General features: G+C 38.2%; 1 protein-coding gene across 3 annotated transcripts in view; it reads left to right on the forward strand.

The window, feature by feature from the left end:
- Nucleotides 1-618: 618 nt before the first annotated feature.
- Nucleotides 619-23062, forward strand: part of ahctf1 (AT hook containing transcription factor 1) — a 137845-nt gene continuing 115401 nt past the window's right edge. For all 3 annotated transcript variants that reach the window (XM_028796922.2, XM_028796923.2, XM_028796924.2), the window contains exons 1-2: nucleotides 619-892; nucleotides 21965-22093. In XM_028796922.2, coding sequence (XP_028652755.1) covers nucleotides 21973-22093 — 121 coding nt within the window. In that variant the 5' untranslated portion in view covers nucleotides 619-892; nucleotides 21965-21972. The remainder of the gene's footprint in view (nucleotides 893-21964; nucleotides 22094-23062) is intronic.

Consider the following 23062-nt stretch of genomic DNA (forward strand, 5'->3'; position numbering starts at 1 on the left):
TGTATTAAATAATTTTCAAATTATTTTACTTTTGTTTTCCTCATAACCCATTACAATCCTTGCTTTATGTTTTTAACTTATGTCTCTACTTTTATATAATATATCGGTCTGGGTGTGTAGGGGGCATGTATAAATTTGTATATACAGTAATATAAAGAGAGATTTTAAGAGTGTCCCGTATTTCTAATTTTCTAATCTGGCAACCCTAAGTATGGCATATCGTTAAATTGTTACTTAACACTTACCCGTTAAATTAAAGTCCAAAACATAAAAACCTTGTCATGGTTTTTCTCTGCTCTCTTATGTAAGAGGGGTATATTTTTACCTAGAAATGGGCTCTCCGTAAGAGGAGAATTACAATTACAGCTATTATTCCTGCGGCCCCTCCAATTCAAATCGTGGTTAGCAATATTGGCTTAGTCTATCCCATATTAAACCATTACATTACACATAGTTTATGTCTTTGACTTGAGAGACTCCATCAGAAAAATATTAACTTCAGCAATTGCGTCCAACTTAACTGAAAAAAATAGTTCCCGGCCGCCCGATTTGCCCCTCAGTTCGCTGACGCCTGCAAGCGTCTTCCTCTCGCGAGATTTCTATTGTCGCGGCATCGAGACAGTAACCGAGAAGTTAGTGCGTAGCGGCACACGGGTAAAAAAATGGCGGCTGCTTTCAAGTGTACCTAGCTAGGAAAGACGAGCGGGAAAAGAGTTTATTCACGTCGATAAAGAAAAAATAGGACTAGCGGATTTTTATTGTCATTTTTTATTTGCTTAATTGTTGATGTGAAATCTGAGCTACTGAAAAGTGCCGCGTGACAAGAGGGTGGATGATGTCAGCCTGGGTTTTTTTCTCGGAGACACATTTCCAGGCGTTATAAGAACGAAAGGTAAGTCTGTGTCAACGTGCGCTTGTTGAGCCGTGCCCTAAACTGACGCCGTGTAACCTCAAAGCAGTAAATTGGGGGTTACGTTTTACGCAAAGGCGTTGCTGATCGCACGCGTGGTGCTTCTCAGAAGTCAGTCCTGTGTTGCCGTGCTGTACATACTCATGTGCTGCAACGCACGAGTGTTTGCTTGCAGTCCAAACATTAGGACTTGTGAAATTTTAACAGTTTACTTATCATCTGATATTTCCATATGCAACTGGCGTGTTGTGTCAGTTTAGTTCTTATTGTCGGCATACTCTGCAGCTGTGCAGTGGGGCAGCACTTCTTAGGCAGATATACGGAAGCTACCGGGATCGGTGTTGTTAGGCCAAAATGCAGTTTTTTTGTGTGTTGATGTATTTATTTTATGTGACTGCACGTTTTCTTGTCATGTCTGCAAGTTTTATTGTCAGTCCTATACATGTTTTCTTTATAAATATTGTGCTGCAGCTCCGGCCTCCGCGCACGTGTGGCGCGAGCCTCTCACAATGTTAACTTTAAGCCTCCGATTGTTCTATGTCATCGGGAATGCAAGTAACATTGGGGTTCAAGGCAAATTCCACAGGTTTGCAATGTGTTCGTTTGGATCATTTTGTTAGACATATTCTGTGCTTTCTTTTCGTGTGAAGTACCAGGAAACTGGCGTGCCAGTGGAAATGCCGTTCTCGTCCAATCAGCACAGTCTCTGGATACCTGTTAATCCTGCATCTAAAGCTTTTTTCGAATTTAATCGGGCGTTGGCTTTTGGACGAAAATAGAGGTTTATAACAAGTCATTTTCATCTCACCTTATTTTGGCATTGGATAGGCGTAGTTGCATAAGAAATGTCTTTGTCAAAACTATTTTCGTATTCCCGTCTTGCACGCATAATTATGTAGCAGTGTCCCTGAATTTTGGAGATGGGTGACCTTTTCAGTGTCCCGTTCTGTGACTGTGTGCACAGGACACGGTTGAGGTCTGGGCTAGACGAATATTATAAGCGTAGTACAAAATTACTGGAACCATACATACTGGAGTGGTCTTTACATGTAAAGATTATTATTTTATGGAGTGAAGTTAGACGCGCGATTGTGTTTTTGGTTGCAGATGTAAATGCTTCATGGCTTAGTTGAAAGGTGTAAGGTCGCTAATTATGTGGCCATGTCAGAAATTACTCAAGGGGAGCAGGGGAAGCACGTGGCTGGTAACAGACTTTCTTTTTCCGTATAGAATGCCATCTGTTCCCCCCTGAAGTGGAAGAATTTTCATTTACCATCACTGTGCCCTGGTTCATTGGGACACTTGCTATTTTGCCGTAGATAGGATAGACTATCATAAAGTCTTTTGTTGGAGCACTAAGTTTTTTTTGTTTCCTACTTGTAAGTCAGTCAGTCAGTCATTATCCAACCCGCTGTGATACTGTGTATTCAGTTGTGTTCTAAATTCTTGGCTGCATTAGTTTTTAGCGTCCTGACTAAGAAATACTTTGAATGCGTGTTGCTTTTGCATGTTCACAACAGTCTGGTCGTTTTTTGTGTTGTTGGTGTAGGATTGGAGTGTTGTCTCATGTAGAGATGTCACACTACCAGAATTTTTGCATTCAATACTCCATGTCTGTTCAATGCCATTGTAAAACTATAAATACTATTCAGTGTTGTTGTTTTTTTAATTAAAAGTACCTCCATTATTCAAGGGAACAATATTGTGTATTTTTATGTAATAAAATGTAAAGTGTGTCAATAATGACTGTAATATCTGCTTTAAAATACTGGTGTATCCATCAAGCGGTAACCAAACTACCTTTTTTAGAAGTGTTTGCGTACTGTCCGCAAAGCACCTCTTGGGTAGGATATGTCTGACAGTTAGTCTGCACGAAACAACTTGGCTCCCAGTGGACCAATTTTGTTGAAATGTGGCACACTTATCAGTCCAGTTCGATTTTCATTGTGGTATCTCAAACAGGTCGCCCTGTACAAAGGTTTGAAATTTCAAAATCTCCATTTTAAAAACGTTGGTGAATCTGAAAACTTGTATGTTAAAAACGACAATCATTCTGTGCAACTACAGATTAGTTTGATTAGTTTTTTTCCTGAGAGAGGTTTGTGTATATTGTGTAGTTTCCCATTTTTCACCTCTGAGCTGCTAGAAACTCAACAGAAAACCCCCAGTCCATGAAGTATTTCTGTAACTAAAATGGTCCAGTAGTCAGAAAGGTTGAAAACCACAGTAACTTGTATCATCTTCCAAACCCTTAAAATTATAAAATAGAAGAAAGGAGAACAAAACATTATCTGGATATGAATAAATCACCATGTGGCGTGACAGTTTTACCAGCACTATAATTTACTTCTGTGATCATGTCTTGGTGACAGAGATGGGCTTGACTTTGGGCTATACATCCCAGTAAATAAGTGAAGAATATCAAAATGTTCCTGTTTTAACAGGATTTACAACAGTGTGCACAGATCTCCAAGGAGGATCACCACTTGATTAACAACTTGTGTTGTATGTAAACAGCATCCAAAATAAAGAAGAAGAGTCAGACAAAAACAGAGCACCGAGATTTGTTTATACTTCAAGCACCATGTGCAGTCCTATGTGTTCAGTAGTGAAATGCCATCATCCCTCTCTGACAATGAAATAAAGCAGGCATTATGAGAAAAGGTTTTATTTGTGGTCATACACGCTACACAAGTGTCATGGTTTAAAAATCTGATCAGCCTGTAATTTATTATCACAGTGCCTCATTTAGACGATGATATCTATAATTGTCACTTGCTGTAGTAAAGTTTGCCTTTCACTTCTGTTATTCCCTAACAGTTGTCATTACTGAAAAGCTTTGCAATTCCCAATTCATGAAAATGACTACAGCCAGACATGCTCAAGAACAGAAGGAATTCAATTCAAAAGTTTTTATTAAATTGTTAATTAGCTCTTGCAGATTGTTAGTGCATATGAATATGGGGGATGTGTATGTGGTATGCCATCCATCATCCATTCTCGTCGGGTCGCGGGGGCAGCAGCTTGAGCAGAGATGCCCAGACTTCTCTCTCCCCGGCCACTTCTTCTAGCTCTTCCGGGGTATGTGGTATGGTATTATTAAAATATATATATATTCATACAGTATATGGTATATAATATGGGTACTGAACTCCATCCATTGAGGGCTATAGTGCCTGTACAGCCTTTGAATGCACCTCAATGTTTTGCCATGTGTACATTTTCTTACTTGTTGCAAACTAGTTCTAGTATTCATAAGTATCAAAATAAAATGCAGGCCTTTAATTTTAATGTGTGATAGTCATGAGGATTTTTCAAGTGTAATAAGAAGTGTGTGGGGGGTCCATTTTCTCTCCAGTAACTGAAAAATACAGCTTAAAATTAACAGTAAAAATAACAATTCAGATATAACTATCTGTACATTTGAGTTGGTAAATTTCCAATATAATTCAGGATATTTTCATTTAAACAAACTGTAAAGCTGTTTTTCTGACAACATGCTTTTAAAATGTGGTTTGTTAGAGAATCACTGTTAGGTTAGTAACATTTGCTATTGTAAGATTTATATTTGCATCACTAACTGGTTAAAAAAATACTTAAAAGCTTTTATGGATGAGTCAAATAAATCAATTTCAAATGTCACAAACTCCTTGTGAATTAACCTTTTGTGCATTTATCCATACTTTAAGGCTTTCAATGTGAAATCAATCTTGTCAGTTTTTTATTACTCTCAACGTTTCAGAACTCTTGTGCTGTTTTCAAAGTTTCTTACATGAGTGGTCAGACTTTCTTGCTTTTCCTATGTACAAATCCAAAATCAGAATATTAAACTGACGTTACCTGTAGTCATGTAATCGCGACCTAGAGGTCTGTGCTCCTGTGGAACCCAATGCAATTGCTTCCTACATAGTACTAATTTTTCAATATTGCGTTGGACAACACCCATGCGTGGGCAAAGATATATGGCTTTACCACACAGTGTCTGATGAGGGCAATATTCAACTTGAGCAGTATCTTTTATTAAATAACAACAAAAATTACATGATATAGTCAATAAACTGGCATAATATACAAAGGGATCTAAACCACCCTGTCCCACCCAGCCTGAGCCAAGGGGTGGAAAAAAAAATTCATTGAGTTATAAGCAAAGATTTACTCTGCTGAGCTGCAGCAGACCAGGTTTCAGATACCTTACTGGAAGCACCATTAATGCGCGATGCAGGCAACTCCAGATGTATTGAGTTATAGAAGGAGGACAGCCAGTTGTCAACGGTAATGCATTCAGGTGTCTTCCAGCAGTAGGCTTGGTAGCCAAAATTCCAAAATTGGAAAGTCTGAGGTTTGAAGAAATACTACCCCATCCGATGACTGTGTTGCAGTATGTGGTAGAAAATGTGCAAAGACTAAGAAAAGATATTGTATATGACGTGCTAGAGACCATCAATTATTAAGGGTGTGCTGGCACAACTGATATTTGGACAGAAACTTTGACAAAACCTCTTTCATATCTTCTACCATCCGTTATATTAATGAGAATGACAGTGTGTCAAGGGTGCTTTTTACGACCCCGTTTAAAGAAAGCATGATTAAAACGGTTGAAAATATTAATTCTTTACTTTTTGAAAAACTTAAGAGTATTCATAATTGACTGTTAATGACCGAGGAGCAAACAAGATCGCTGCCTTGCATGGCTATACCAGATTAAATTGTAGTCTCATTTTTAACGTGATTCTCTCAAGTGCTTTTACACCAGCAGTGATGGATGAAAATACCCAGTGTTGCACAGCTTCTGTCTAATGTAAAACAAGTTAGGTATTTTAAATATACTGGACAACAAGACAAGCTTATGAGGTCACTAAAACAATCAGTAGAGACAAGGTGGAACTCTTAATTTCGATATGCTGAATTCAGTGTTGCAGCAGTTTGATGGTTGGCTGCATCAGCAAAAAGATACAACAGTGGTCTCTTATCTGAAACTATTCAAAGATGCAATGACTGATTTAGAGTCAGATATTACAACATGCCAAAGAATTTGCCAACAGACCTATCCACATGCTGTACAAAATAGCAATATTTCTCAGCTCAAAGCTTCTATTGGTATGTGTTTTACTTAAGAGGAATCATAAAGGCCCAGGAACAAGAAGAGATTTGTAAAAATCTAATAATTACACTTTAATGCAATTACACTAAATCAAAGAGTGCAGTGAAGTTCACAAGACAGCTGTTAGCTATGCCCTCATTACTCTCAGCGCTAACAAGCAGACAAGGAAACATTCACAGTGGTTTGCATGGTTACAGTGTGCTTGTATTGATAAGCAAAAAGTACTGTGTGCTGTTTTTATAAAAAAAGAAAAACTCTTATGAATCTCCAATACTTTTTGACAGTGGGGAGTGATTGTTAACAGCAGTATGCCAAACAGAAAAGCTTATGTTTTAAGGAAAACTTACATAGACAGCCCATTCCTTCCTTGTCCATTCCGCATTTTTGTGGAATGAATAGTAATTATTGATCTAGATCGTACTTTATTTCAATATAGTAAGCAGTTGCCTACTTACAAAGCTTAAACAAGACTCATTGCTTATACTGCTCTTTTTTTGTTCCTTTCTGTGAAAAGTGAGGATAGAGTACTGCGGGAGCGTGTTTAAAAAAAAAAAAAAAAAATCAGTCATGCGCATACCTCTATCTTGACCCTTCAAAAATATGACATATACGCTTTTACTCCATTTGCCAAATTTTAGAGGTTATACTTACCGGTATATATATTTTAGTAAGCCTTCAAAGACCATATGAAGCAAATTTAACTTTTTCATATTCTTATTTTACCATGAAATTTGCTGTTTTGCTTGTCCTGTTAACTGCATTTCTCGGTGATTATGTGCTTCTGTTAAGATGGTAAATGTTGTATAAATGTGTGCTTTATAGCACTGAAACAGTAAATTGATTTTATTTTGGTGTTAGCAAATTGAGCAACACATTTCATCACCAGAGCAGACAAGCTAAATATCTGCTTAGGTTGAAACTTGCCTCAATTTTCACACATGACTTCTGCTGTTTTTCTTTTCAGAACATGTTGATGCAATACTGCATCATCACTACTGTTAGCCATTTTTATATCTATTTTTTACTCATGTATTATTGTGCCTTTCAATGTCATCTTACATACATATATTTGCTCATGAGTACAGTGCTGTCTTCAGCTTGGCACTACTGATACTTAACAGTACTGTTTTTTTTTTTTTTTTTTATGTTTTCTGAATTTTTTGCATCGACTTCCATCAAAGTATCTGTGCTTGTGACATTCCATCTATAGTCAACAGTAATTTTAGCTTAGGACAGCCTTAACGGAAGATCTAAATCCCTCTTTTTTTTTTTTTTTTTTTTTTCGTTTCCTAAGTACGGGTAGTTACTGGATAATTTCCACCTTCTTTTTGCATAAGTGTTGCAGGCTTATATATAATATATGTAGTTCCCTCCATAAAGTTTGGGACAAAGACACATTTTTCATTGATTTACACCAATGCACAGTTTAAAATCAAACAATTTAGACATGATTAAAGTGTATGTTGCAGACATTCATTTAAGGATATTTGCATACATTTCTGTTGCATTATGTAGAAATGACAACACTTTTTATATATGTTCCACATATTTCAGGTCATCATAATGTTTGGAACAAGGCAATGGCAGCTATATTAAAGCAGCCATAACACTGGCGTGAAAATGTTTGCGCACCCTTGCTTACAATGTCTGTTGCTGTGAATAGTTAAGTGAGCACATCTCTCTGATCTGCGCTTTAATCACATCCGTTGTAGGATTTGTAATTTTAGACAGTGTAGCAAAGGGCTAAATCAAGGAAAAATGTGTCTTTGTCCCAAACATTATGGAGGGCGCTGTAAATGTGCATGACTGGTGCAGACTCCTGACATTGTGAAGCTATTTATGTGTCAACCTTTATAATGCCACTCATGGTTAGTTAACATATTTAACTGAATATGTAAATGCAACACAATTTGGTACTATTAAAAAATTGTGATTAAAGATGTTTGAGGAGATGATTGAGTCCATGAAGTTCATTTGATTAGCTAATTAGAGAATTTTGAAAACCTGGTTTAGATCCCCATGCAGCATTCTTTGCTCAAGACTAAAGAGGTTTAATTCCCGTAGTCTATCAGAGAAGCCCTTGAGTCATGGGATGGACTTAGTTGGTGACTTCTACACAGTTTATAATGTGTCATTTGTAGTGCAGTGACAAGAACTGTTCATAGTACATTAGATGTCTCATGAGCATAGATGTTTCCTCCTCTTCACTACAGTTGCAAAGCCCTGGAAGGCTTGAAAAATCAAAACAGAACAGATATGAAATTAAAAAGCTTAATATTAGGGCTGAATAATAAAACAATAAAAGATAATTATCACAAAATAACTTTTCCTCAGTAGTAATATAAGACATGGTCAATAGAAACCCGATAGAATTCATTCCATCCATGTTTTGACAGACAACATGAAAAGCCAATGATAATACAATGAGAATAGCGCCACGCTGAACCAGTCATGTGGCTGGAATAGAGTTACAGCCACATCAAGTTAGGTTGATGCACACAGCATTGAGCATAACTGCTGGCAGCAGTTCATGTGCTGGGCTGCAACTGCCATTCACTGTGGAATTAACTTGCACTTGTAAAATGCATTCAAAATGTCACTCGCACTTACAAAATGCGTTTCCATGTACTCAGACTTTTGGCAGTAATTTAACTCAATAGTGCATGGCAGTACCTCAGGAGTGGGAGTGAGAAAAAGGAGAAAATGATGACAAAAAATGTTAACAAAAGCTTGAAAAAAATTAGTTACCAAAGAAGACACCCCAGTGGATATTGTTGAAAAGAAGGGTCAGAGGAATTCTGTAGTGTGGAGATATTTTGGCTGTTTAAAGTTTGACAAGAAGCGAAGTAACATGCACTGCAAATTGTGTTGAAAGCATATTCCCATAAAGACAGGTAATACCACTAAACTTTTGTACCAACTAAGACTGAGCCATCCTTTAGAGCTTACATAAACCAAGACTTTACAATCCCAGACCCAAGCAAATGCTACACTAATGAGGTTTTTTTATGCTTTGTGCTTTTTTTTATTCCCCTTGGAGTAGATGTCTGTGCGGGACTGTTTTTTGTTAAATCCGTGCCCGCCCACTCGCACAGTACACCATTCCGTGCCTGCCCACTCTTGCATATACAGTATTTAGCCTCATTTGTCCTGCTCCCACCCGCAGAAACAAATTGTTTCCATTAAGGGAAAATGTCATCTATAGTTGATAAGCCAGTTTAACATGATCATGTACAAGGTGGTGGCTGAAGGTTTCCCTTCTTTGGCCCAGTTGTCCTTTTCACATTTTTTTGTGAGGAATCTGCTTCATTAGTGTATATAGTACAGACCTTCAAATGGAACTTTAATAATAATTTCTTTTTCACAGAAAGAATATAAAAGAGCAGCGTAAGTTTCTAAGCAGGCAACCAAGTACTATTCTATATTGATATCAACTTTGATCTATGTTAATAATTTCTATTCATTCCACAAAAATATGGAACGGACACAGAAAATAGATGCAGTCTACTTACAGGTCACACATATATGTTCAAGCTTAGAACATACATTTTTCTAGTCAGTATATTACTGGTAGCTTAACAAACACTCCCCACTTTCTCACAGTACTTTCTGGTTATCAAGCACACTGCAACCAAGCAAAACACTATGAACGTGCAGGCATTTCCTCATCTGCTCGCAATCTCCATGATGAAAGAGGGCATTACTAACAACTCTCCAGTGAACTTCACTGCACTCTTTGATTTAGTGCAATTGCATTAAATCATAGCTATTACAAATTACTACAAATCTCTTCTTATTCCTACACCTTTGTGATCCTATGCATATATGAAATAAATAAAAAATATAGAGACGTAAGCTTTATGCTGAGACATGTTGCTGCTTTGTAGAGTTCAGTGGAACCTCGGTTCACGACCATAATTCGTTCCAAAACTCTGGTCGTGAACCGAAGCAATTTCTCCCATAGGATTGTATGTAAATACAATTAATCCGTTCCAGACCGTACGAACTGTATGTGTGTGTGTGTGTGTATATATATATATATATATATATATATATATATATATATATATATATATATATATTAATTTTTAAGCACAAATATAGTTAATTATACCATAGAATGCACAGCGTAATGGTAAACTAAATGTAAAAACATTGAATAACACTGAGAAAACCTTGAACAACAGAGAAAACTAACACTGCAATAGTTCGCGCTATAGTGCTAGGAACCGCTTGCTAAAAACACTTTTTTTAATGAGTTTTAAGCACAGGGGAAAAAATGAACATTTGAAAAATCCGTAATTTAATAAACCACCAAGAAAAGTAACATTGCAACAATGCAGGCTACGAACCGATCACTGTAAATAGAACTGAAAACAAAAACAAGCCTTCTCTACCTTATGCGTCCCTTGCTCGCTCTCTCTCTCGCCTGTGTGTGTGTGCGTGCGTCTCTCTTTTGCGAGCCTGGAGCACCTGTGTGTGTGTCTCTCTAGCACGCTCCTGTGTGTGCCTCTCTCTCCCGCGCCTGTGTGTGTGTGTGCGTGCGTCTCTCTTTTGCGAGCCTGGAGCGCCTGTGTGTGTGTGTCTCTAGAGCTCTCCTCTGTCTCTCACGCTGCCTCTCTCTCGCGCTGCCTGTGTGTGTGTGTGTGTGTGTGCCACGCTCTCTCGCTTTCTCTCTTGTTCGCTGCACAGGAAATGTACATGGAGAGACTGAACATGTACAAACCGAAAGGGAACCTGGCTTGTTCGTATACCGAGTGCGTGGTCGTGAACCGAGGCAAAAGTTCGGCGAACTTTTTGGTCGTAAACCGAGTTGTACATGTACCGAGACGTTCGTGAACCGAGGTTCCACTGTATGTGGATAAGAGTTGGTGTTGAACAGTTTGCTGATATGTTCTTTCAGCAATATTTGATTCTGAATCAGTCCTCTCATCTTTGAATGGTTTCAGAAAAAAAGGCCACAGTTGTATTATTTTGTTGATGTGGTTAATTGTCAAATTGCTGCAACACTGAATTCAACTCTGTATCTTGTGCCCACTAACCTGTTTGAGTGACCTTGTAAGCTTGCTTTGTTGTCCAGTATATTTAAAATACCTGCCTAAGTTTTTTACAGTAGCCATAAGCTGTGCAACTTCAGGTGCTTTCATCCATAACTGCTGGTGTAAAATCACTTGACTGAATCATATTAAGAATGTGGCCAGTAGAGTTAGGTCTGGTGTATCCACATAAGGTAGCGATTGTGTTTACTCCTTGGTCAGAAATAGTCAATTCCTAAAACTCTTATTAAAGTTTTCAAACAGTAAAGAGCCAGTGTTTTCACCTGTTTTAATTGTGCTTGCTTCAAACGGGATCGCAAAAGCACACTTGACACAAGGTTGTCATTCTCTATAATATGTATAATGGAAGGTAACAGATATGAAAGAGTTTTTCTCAAAGTTTTGGGTGCAAGTATCAATAGTGACCAAACACCCATAATTATTAACAGTCTCTATGCAATATCCTTTCTCAGTTTTTGGCTTTTTCTATCACGTACTGCGATACTTCCCCATCCGATGATTGAATCTCTTTAAACTTCAGACTTTCCAATTTTGGCTGCCTTGTCAACCAAATATAGCCCTCACCAGGGATTTTGTTGTAAAGCTGTGTATTCTTGCAAACAAAATCTGCATATTTATCCTGTGCTTTGCTTTTATCATTAGTTGTTACTTTTGACAGGTTTGGCAAGAATGTCAGTTCAGTTTGAACCTTCGCTACTGCACACACACTTGGCACATTAAACTTGAGGTGCCCGAATTGTATCCACTGTGTGTTGGCACATATATCACAGCAAGCAAACGGCTTTTGGTTTCCATCGCCATCGATAACAATTGAAATCTTTACAGAGTTTTGCAGTCTTGTACTCTCCTTTTTTTAATTCTGTCAGCTGTGGATGTAAGGCTGTCTCCAGGCTGTGCAGTCGTGAGAAGGCTGTGTGTAAGACAGTATATGCATGCATCCTAACTGCTTAGGCAAATTAATTATATTAATTTATATATATATATATATATATATATATATAGAATTATTGTACATTGCGGTGGGTTGGCACCCTGCCCAGGATTGGTTCCTGCCTTGTGCCCTGTGTTGGCTGGGATTGGCTCCAGCAGACCCCCGTGACCCTGTGTTCGGATTCAGCGGGTTGGAAAATGGATGGATGAATTAATGTACGTTCTGTTTCAAATTTAATTTTAATTTCCCATACTCTAGCTCCCACCCACACATGGGTGTCGACCACCCATTCCGATCTTAAACACTGAAGATTGGTCCCGTGAATCCCACATTGCAGGTTTCTATCTGGGAGCATAAGCTGACCGCAGTTGAGTGAATATGTCAGTTTTGTTTTTGTTCTCCTCTGTTTACATTTGAAAGCTGCTTGAATTTGTACTGAGGATATATACAGAATAGTTTTTGTCTGTCTATTTGTGGGTTTCTTTTCCAATCATTTAAAACTATTTAAATCTATTCAAAGGAAAGGGTACAGTATAGAGGTAGTTTTTGAGATTTTATTTGTTTGGCACTGACCAAAGAATTTTTGTGTTCTCATGTAAGCCTGAAAGCTTTAAGATTTTAGTTTTAGATTTTAGAATTAAGGTTTTATTATCAGTCTCGATATCGACTGATATGAAAAAAGTTAGTGATAAGATTTTTCTCAATATCGTCTTGCCCTACCTAGTATACAGTAAATCATTTGAATTAATGCTGAAATGTTTAAATGCTATTCCTATCTAACAAGCATTCTTAAAAGAGAACCACTCTGCTTGCTAAATGTAGGAGCCAGAGAGCTCAGGTTATTAAACATTAGTTACTAATTTGTGACATTATTGCACTCGCATCTTTAGATCATGGTCATTATGAAGTAATAGCCTAATATACAATAAATCTGTTGAATAAATACTAAATTATTTAAATATTATTACATTCTAACAAGCAGTCTAATTAGAAAACCAGTCTCCTTGGTAAATATAGGAGTTTGAGAGCTCAAAACAATAGGCAGTAGTTACTAATCTGTGAGATGATTACACTCACTGCTCTAGAATCATGTTCATTGTGAAAAGACCAGATTTACATGGGTAGATACCTACATGGTCAACAGAGAAAGAGCAAATCTGTGGCTGTTCTGAAACTGGTGAGTGCTGTGAGTCAAAAATGCTAGTGGAAGTTTAACATTGCTGAATCTCATTTTTAAGTGGATAGACCTTTGGATTTGTACCATCTTGTACCAAAAATTAAAATGTGTCAATCGTGGGCAGATGTCTCCATGCATTAGATAAAAAATTTTTCACTGGAGTTTAGCAGATGACAAATCTTTGACAAACAAAATTATACTTATTGGGATCTTGAGGTTATTAAAGTGCCTGTGGGAGTTTTCCACCTGTTTTTTCAGAAGTAGTCCTTATTTTAAGGGTACAGTTGTTCTGGCTTCCATGTCATAAAGTGCTAGAAGATGTAGTTTTCAACTTGTTAAATCAAACAAAACCAGATTGAATGTCCACACTCAGAGGCATTTTTACTAGCTGTCTGTGCCACACAGTATATAAATATTTCAGCTATTTTGTAGCTTTACTTACAATGGCCCACTTTAACCAACGGTTGTTATGTTTTGAATGTCATATTTTTTCTGTTAAAATGATGTAAAATTCATGAAAGGGACAGTACCATTTTTCTCACAGCCTGACTGCTTGTTGAGTTTTGTTGCACTGAATCCTTTTCAGAAGTTACTTCTGCTTCGACACCATCACCCATGTATTTATAAATAAAGTTGAATTTTGTGTGTATGGCACTGTATACTTTTTATATATTTATACAGTGTAGATATTCATTATAACTTGACCCATTATAGTTTGGCCCAGTTCTGAAGATTGTCCAGGTTTTTTTTATTTGTTTTTCACCTTTTTCCTATTAGCTATCTTTCCAATTCTTGTGACACCAGCAAATGTCATGAGTTTAGTAATTACTGTTAAAGTAGCAGATACAGAGTTGAGATGTTGCATTAACAAATGCGACTTGGGGTGATATTGCTTACCTTAGCAGAGCTTTGAGGATGTCTCCTATATGCATATGCCTGACACTATAAGTAGTGTTCCAATTTATTTTAAATCTTAGTTTACATTTTTTGCGTGGCATACAAATAAGGCATACTTGTCTGGAATTGCTGTGTTCCAGTTTCATTCCTTTCTTGTGGATTGGAGTCAAGTTTGCAATTTTCAACTTGCTGGGAACTTTTGTAATTCTGTTGCCCTGCTCCTGCTTACTGCTTTGTAGGCATCAATTAGTATACTTTTCAGATCCTCAGTCAGTTGCCTACAGCACATGGTTGCACAACGTTTGAGGAATCAAAAGATTTATTAGGCTCTGGAACTGCCATCAGTTCACAATTTCTAATGACAATACCTAATGGTTTTACTGTTATTTCCATTAAACCCCAATGTGTAGTTTGTCAAAGTGTTGTCAAAAGAAAGTATGAAGTCATCAAATGTACTTTGACATTTAAATGCCAAACATCCATACATGAAAGACAAGCCTGTGGAATTCTTTGAAAGAAAGTTAAACTCAACAAGGAGTCAGGCCATTTTTACTCCAGCAACCAACACTAATGAAAAAGAATTAATAGCAAATTATCAAGTGGCATTTCGAATTGCAAAAGCCAATAAGTCACATACAACTGCCGAAAATCTGATTTTATAGACCACTGTTGATTTGTTGCAAATTATGGTTGGTTTAAAAGAGACTGACAAGCTCAAAACAATACCTCTGTCCAGTAATACGATCCAAAGAGTAATAAGCAATATGGCAGAAGATGTTCACTATTAATTACAGGATGTATTTTTTATTATTTAATTTATTGCAATTTTTTGTGGTTAGCATTACTCATACATTCATGGCCGAAATTATCAGCACCCCTGGTATTTTCCCAGAAAATGCACCATTTCTCCCAGAAAATTGTTGCAATTACAAATGTTTTGGTATACACATGTTTATTTCCTTTATGTGCATTGGAAAAACACAAAAAACCAGAGAAAAAAAGCCAAATCTGACATCATGTCACACAGAACTCCAAAAATGGGATGGACAAATTTATTGGCACCTTTTCAAAAATTGTGGGTAAATCGTTTTATTTCAAGCATATGATGCTCGTTTGAGTTCACCTATGGCAAGAAACAGGTGCTGGCAATATAGTAATCATACCTGAAGCCAGTTAAAATGGAGAAAAGCTGACTCCTCCTTCCTTAGTGTGGCACACTCAGACACACAACAGAAAGGTTAACAGAAAGAAGAGCAGAGAATTGTCTGAGGACTTGAGAACAAAAATTGTGGAAAAATATCAACAATCTCAAGGCCAGAAGTCCATCTCCAGAGATCTTCATGTTCCTTTGTCCACTGTGCGCCAGATAATCAAGAAGTTCACAACACATGGCACTGTAGCTAATCTCCCTGGACGTGGACGGAAGAGAAAAATTGATAACAGACTGCAACGAAGGATAGTCCGAATGGTGGATAAACCGCCCCCATCAACTTCAGAACATATTCAAGCTGTTCTGTAGACTCAGGGTGCAACAGTGTCCGCTCAAACTATCATTCGACATCTGAACGAAATGAAACGCTATGGCAGGAGAGCCAGGAAGACCCCTCTGCTGACATAGAAACATAAAGCCAGGCTGGAGTTTGCCAAAATGTACTTGAGGAAGCCAAAATCCTTCTGGGTGAACGTCTTGTGGACAGATGAGACCAAGGTAGAGCTTTTTGGTAAAGCTCATCATTCTACTGTTTACAGAAAACGGAATGAGGCCTACAAAGAAAAGAACACAGTACCTACAGTCAAACACGGTGCAGGTTCTAAGATGTTTTGGGGATGTTTTGCTGCCTCTGGCACTGGATGCCTTGACTGTGTGCAAGGCATCATGAAATCTGAAGACTACCAAAAGATAGTAGGGTGCAATGTAGGGCCCAGTGTCAGAAAGCTGGGTCTGCGTCAGAGGTCATGGGTGTTCCAGCAGGACAATCACCCCAAACATACCTCCTAAATGCACCCAGAAATGGTTGAAGACAAAGCGCTGGGGAGTTCTGAAGTGGCCAGCAATGAGTCCGGATCTAAATCTGATTGAACACTTATGGAGAGATCTCAAAATTCTTCAAATCTGAGAGACCTTGAGCAGTTTGCAAAAGAAGAGTGGCCAGAAATTCCAGTTGAGAGGTGTAACAAGCTTGTTGATGGTTATAGGAATCGCTTGATTTCAGTTATTTTTTTCCAAAGGGCGTACAACCAAATATTAAGATGAGGTGGCAATAATTTTGTCCAGCCGGTTTTTGAGTTTTGTGTGAAATGTCAGATTTGGCTTTTTTCTCTGTTTTTTTGTGTTGTTCCAATGCACATAAAGGAAATAAACGTGTATACCAAAACATTTGTAATTGCAACCATTTTCTGGGAAAATTCCAGGGGTGCCGATAATTTCGGCCATGACTGTATGTGTCAATGCTAATGTGGGTTTTGTGAGTGAGGTTAAAAAATGAATGGACGAGTGAATGGCTAATAAAATGTGCTTTTGTTTTGACTCTTTCTTATCTCACATTTGGTTTGTAGTGTTGCAATATTATTTGAAAACGAGCAGCATCAAAGCGGGAGACAATGGATGGAACGAGCAGCATCAGATCGGGTGTGAATTTATACTGGTGCTGTTAGTTAGTCAGATCAGAAGGGGGGGGGTGACGGAGAGCGTGTACGTGTCTGAGAGAATAAGACTGGAAAGAAGCTAACTTTTAGAAATGCCATACATTTACAGCTGATCTTACGGTGTTCGTTTTCAAATAATATTGCATTAGTGTTTTCTTATTGGTACTATTCAGGTCATAAAATGATTTCTTCAAAATGTCACATATATTTGTTTCTTTTTTGCCCGGTGCTGTGTTGACATCGTGCACCAGAAGGCGTGAGCTTATTCAGTGCGAGCAGAAGCACGCAGGTGGCCGGTTGCTTGCGCGATAACAAGCTTGACTTGAAGGCGATAAACGCACATGTACTGTACAAGGCATGCACGGGGGCCACTGAGAAGAGCGTTCTTTGCTCACCTTGCAGAGGAGCTTCGTCATCGCTTCTTGCAAGAAAATGCGATGGATAAAGCAAAAGAGGATGCAACATCGACAAGCTTCTGTTCCAAGACCGCTGCTCCCCCCAGCCCCTTTAGTGTAATAGTAACCACAGCACAGAGAGAAGAGTGTACATTGCAACAGGTACACATGTCGTAAACGTAGAAAGGATGGCCCTTGGTTGTGTGTGAATTGTTTGAATTTGATGATTGCCTATAGCACGGAACTGACCTCTCTGCACTATTGTTTCCTCTGTATGTACTGGAGTACAAAAGAAACAACCCCATGCACCCAAAAGTGGACACTGGCAAGATCGAAAGAAAAAAAAATGCAGTCACTGATTACAAGCGCAAGATGTTATGTGAATGAATATGAATAATGTTGCATCTGTACCGCAGTGTTTTCCGAAATGTACTATACAGGTCATAAAATGAGTTATTCCAAATATCATATGTACCTATGTCTCTGTTTTTTTGTCAGTGCGGCTTTGACATCATGGACCATAAGGCGCATACTAATTCAGCGTGAGCAGGAACACTAAATAAAACTGAATAAAAACAAAAAAGTCAAGCGACAGTGAGATACGAAGAAGGCAGATTCACCAGCGTTTGCATGTCAGCTTTTAATCCTCCATATCAGAGAATTTCCAGCACCACTCACATCTACAGTTATTCCCAGTTTCAGATAAAAAGTAACTACGTCAGATCTGGGACGGAGGGGTTACGGGGGGCTGGGGTGTTGCATCGTGATCGTGACTGAGAGAATAAAAGTGAAAAAAAACGCTAATTTTTACAAGTACTATAAATTTACACTCGCTGTTACAGACACAAATCAAATGTATGTTTTTATGTACAGTATAATATTAACAATAAGAGCAGCTCACTACTGTAAATGGTAAATTTGCCCGGGAGCTGGTATCGAATTCACGGCAACAGCTGACATTCGATTGTCAAAGAACGTTTTTTTGTTTTACCCACACTAATTTTTTATATTGTGTTACTGTTTTACTAATCTGTTTCTGCACTTCATTTCCACCATCAGCCTTTTGGCAATTTTGAATGGTTAGCTTGTTATCTTCATTAGTAAAATTTAAGCCAGACCCTTTATCAGTGCAGTGTTTTTTTTTTGTGTTTTAGTCCCATTACTCTGCCCTTTGATGTACAAGTGTACAAGTGGCAGTTTTTCCAAGTGCTTCTCTTGTGCCCTAAAATGTATTGTTTTGCATCTGATTCTGTCATATTCATTCTTTAACCTGAGATCCCTGACTGTTGTTTAATTCTCTACTGTCTCATCAAAGCAAATGGAAATAACTGTCTTAATTATGATTTTCCTTTTTTACAATGCTTTAAAACTGAAACTTTAATGAACCTCATCAGTCAACATGTCCCACAATTAGTCTCAGTCTTACATGGCTGCTGGTTTGAGACATTATCACTAAAACAATGAGTTGCAACTAAAAATATATGGGACATCTTTATTAAAGTATTGCTTCATCTGTAAAGAAGAAAAAAAGTAGACAAACTATATGAACCCCGACTTGATACATTGATGATTGCACATTTTTGGTTGAGTCCACAGCTGCCGCTCAGCTTTTTTTCCTGAATGGCATGATATAAATGGTAAGCTGCCACTGCCCACTGGATACCACCAGATTAATAAAATATGTCTGCTTGCCTCCTGTCTGCTCTTTCACTTTGCTTGTGTTCTGACTGTTCTGCCTGTGCCTTTTTGGCACGAAAGAACTATCCCTCACCCTTGTCACTCAAATCTTCCTACAGAGGTGCCTAGTGCTCTTACAAGAAGTGCACCTCAACTCTGTTTTGACATACGAAAATATGATTGAAGCACAGGATACTGGCTGTGTGCTACAAACATAACCTATGCAACATTGTCATAAGTGTTTCATGATTTGCAGATGCATGATTTGGGAAAAAAAGTAAAAGTAAAAATATTAAGAATAATGTAGTGAAGCACAGTGACAATGCATGTATACATTTATATAAAAATAAATACTAACTAAAACTAAACTGAATTCCCAAGTAAAATCAGAAATAATACAGAAGTAAAAGCTAGTATAAAAAGTTAAGAACTATGATCCACATTACTAACCGAGAATGGTAAACCGGATGGACGCAGGGACATCCGGCCATGGGCCGTGGACGCAAAAGACGTACTGCGCAGGCGCCCCACAAATCCCACCCCCCCCTCCAAGCAACCCCCTATCCAAGCAATGGGAACCGGATGGAATGCAACGTAAAATAAGAAATGAGGCGCCGCGACCACAGAAAAAAGGAGTCAGACGCTGGCGCCGCACACAGCCCATTGGACACAAAACGGGACAGACTACGGACATAGCACACGAAACGTACACAAAAACGACGATTCAGACCCACGACCACACTAACATAAATAAGAAATGACACACAAAGCCCCATTTCTGAAGGAACCGTCCGTATTAAACATACGTCATCTCAACACGTTCACACTGTGCAGCATAGGTGGATCTCATTACAATGAGGCACTATTAACCGTTCAACCGCAGAAAAGGCTCCATATTAATAGTGATGCGATCCTCCTTATTACTTATTCATATTTCTCACGCTGAAGAACAAACAAGTCATGAATTCACGATCACGGGTACAAAACGATACGGCTCGGATAATGGGACCAAACACACAAACCCGCATGAAAAAACAAAATACACGTCGGCGCCTACAACGCGCTTCTGAAACTCCGGAAGAAAAAATGTCTCGGCTCCAAAAACGCAAAGCTCAACTAACACAGTTACAGAGACAAGCCCAAATGGACAGACACAATGAACGTAGACGCATGCAGTGCGCGTCTCAAAGTGCTGCATCGAAACAAGCACGGGTTCAAAACGAAACACCTCGCGTCTCAGACATACAAAAACGGCAGCGAAGAGACAACATAAATAAACGCAGACGTCTACAACGCGCATGTGAAATGCCGGAAAACAAGCAGGCAAGGCTCCAAAAAGAGAAAGCTCGACTGACCGACATACAAACACTTACAAGGCTCAATACAAACAATGCACGACGTAGACTACAATGGACTTCTCACACAGCACAGGCAAATCGATTACAGCTCCAAAACAGCACGTCCCAAATACTGGACATGCAACGACGCGCCTCTCAAACGGCACAAGCAAAAGATACACGTCACGGACATCAACGCCAGACACCTGCTAAATGCTTGCGCCACTTAGCTGACGACGCGTTCAATAATGAGTCCAGTATTCAGGAAAATTCATTGGGATTAATGAATGTCATTTGCAATCATTGTCATTCACTTAACTTCCCTGAAGAAACAACTGGCAATACAAGTAATGAATTTACACGTTGTTGTCAAAAGGGTCAAATTAGACTGCCTCCTTTACATTCATATCCTGAATATCTACAGAAGCTTCTAACTAACGATGTACCTGAAAGTAAAACCTTTATGAACTACATTAGATCCTACAATAGTTCATTTGCTTTTGCATCCAATGGCATCCAGTCACTTACTCAACACCATTGATAAACTTCTACAAACGTTGATGAATAATAATATTCCCTTTGGAGGAAAGGTACTTTTATTAGTAGGAGATTTTACACAGTGCTTAGCTATTGTTCCACATGCCATGCGCTCGGCTATTCTTCAGTCCACCTTAAAATACGCAGACAATTCACATTGCTTTCAAAAGAGTTACGGAGATATTTGGAACAGCAATCTCATTACACCAAATACCTCTTTTAACAGAACGAACTATATTATATCCAAAAAATATTAATGTTGATCACATTAATAACCAGGTCATTTCATTACTTCCTGGAGAGGCACAGCTCTTTCTAAGCTCTGACAAAGTTGACTCTGATGACGACAATGACCATCTTAATTTTCCCTTAGAATATTTGAACACTATTAACCCAGCCGGATTACCACAACACAATCTTAGCCTTAAAAATGGAACAATAATCATGCTATTAAGAAACCTTAACACTAAACAGGGTTTATGCAATGGTACACGTTTAGTCGTCAACACCATGCCACACAATGTTATTGAAGCAAAACTTCTTACAGCATCACATGCTAACAATACTGTGCTGATTCCTACAATTGACCTTACAAGTTCTGACCTAGAATTACCTTTTACACTTAAACAGCGACAGTTCCCCATTAAACCTGCCTTTGCCATGACCATCAACAAATCACAAAGACAAACCATGGACAAAGTTGGCATCCACCTCTCTGAGCCCGTTTTTGGACATGGACAACTTTATTTGCTTCCTATATGCGTCATCTACACCTTCACACTATGCTATATCTCATTCATACATCACGCTCTTTGTAATTTCACAACACCAGGGGTTGGCGAGCGAAGCGAGCAGGGGGCGGAGCCCCCTAGTAACCAGAGAATTTTGAGAGACAATCTTTCCATACTTCATACAACTGTTCGAATGATCCTATGTTTTCTTATCTAGCGCATGAAAGTCATCATGCACAGGTGCGCACAATTCTGGAGGTGCACGTTTACTGATGGGAGGGTATGTGTCCCTGCACTGCTGACAAAACTTATGTTACCCAGACCCTCCCAGTGACATGGATGCACAAAGTTAAATGGTGCTTAGAGACAAGATTTTGCAAATAATGCAATTATTATTTTCATTCTGCCTTTCAAAATATAAGTGTAAGATTTAGCTATTTCTTTTGACCAAAATAATAAACTATTACTGCTTAAGCTATTTCTTCACTAGTCTATTTTTTCTTTTTAGTTTTACAGTTATTAACTGACCATTTATATTATACTTTTTTTTGCTTTTGTTCCCTTGTAGATTAAAGCATGTGTGATCTTGTAGCACAAGTAACAAGCAGTTTGCTGCAGTTTCCAGCAGTGACAATAGAAGCACTTGGAGAAGATGAGATCAAATTGGATTCTGTACTACATGGAAAATTTGCAGCAGGCAAGTATTTTTGCTGATTGACAAAATGTATTATGTAAAAAAAAACATTTTATCTCCTTCTAGAGACTAACATAAAATAGGATGTATTGAGAGAAGTTTTGGATGGCTTCTTAAAATGTTGTTTTTCCTATTTTTATGCAAAATACATTTCTCAAGTACAGGTTTAAAAAAAAAAAAAAAAAAAATTACTCTGTCCACCTCTTACACTTGACTGTCACTCACCTAGAATGTATGGCTTATACGTCCACTCACAAAGGCAACTTGCATGTGTTAACATTAGTGGTCTGCCACCCAACAGAACCAGAGAAAGTATCAGTTTTCAGGCTGTGTTCGAGACACATCTTCATTCCCATTTGGGTTCAGATTTGTTTTATAATATGGGAGCAAAAATGATTTATTCGTTTTAACTTTTTCCTTTGCATGCTCTTACACTCTCGTAAGTGTGTCACATTGTTTTTACAATTAATGAAATAAAATGAAAACTCTCAAAGGAAGAAATAACTAAAAATGGCAAATAAGCTGTGTGCAATTTTGCTATGGAAACATTATGACTTAATGGTAATAACAGATTAAAAGTTCACTACTCACATTTGGTGTAAAGTTTGCAGTACTGTTTTGACTTAGAAAAGACATGTCAGTTTACTTGCTATTGTAAGTAATACATGAACCACGAATACAGCCTTTCCTTAGTAGGTTTTAGTCCGTAATGAATGTTGGTGTCACAGTACTTCTGTGTTCTATTTAATTCAGCTGGCTACTGGGAAAGCTCATTTTTAGGTAGTGTAGTGTGCTGATATTAAGTCTTTCCACAAGACTGCAGGAAAACAATATACAGTAGATCCAGCACAAGAACTAAGAAGTTTTGGAGCTAGCCATTTTTGTTTTGTAGATAACTGCCATCCCACAGAACAGTAATGAGTGGGGCCATGATGAGCAATATCTGCTCAGAGAAGTATCAGGATTATATTA

The sequence above is a fragment of the Erpetoichthys calabaricus genome, chromosome 3 (assembly GCF_900747795.2).
Source record: "Erpetoichthys calabaricus chromosome 3, fErpCal1.3, whole genome shotgun sequence".
NCBI classification, from domain to species: domain Eukaryota; kingdom Metazoa; phylum Chordata; class Cladistia; order Polypteriformes; family Polypteridae; genus Erpetoichthys; species Erpetoichthys calabaricus.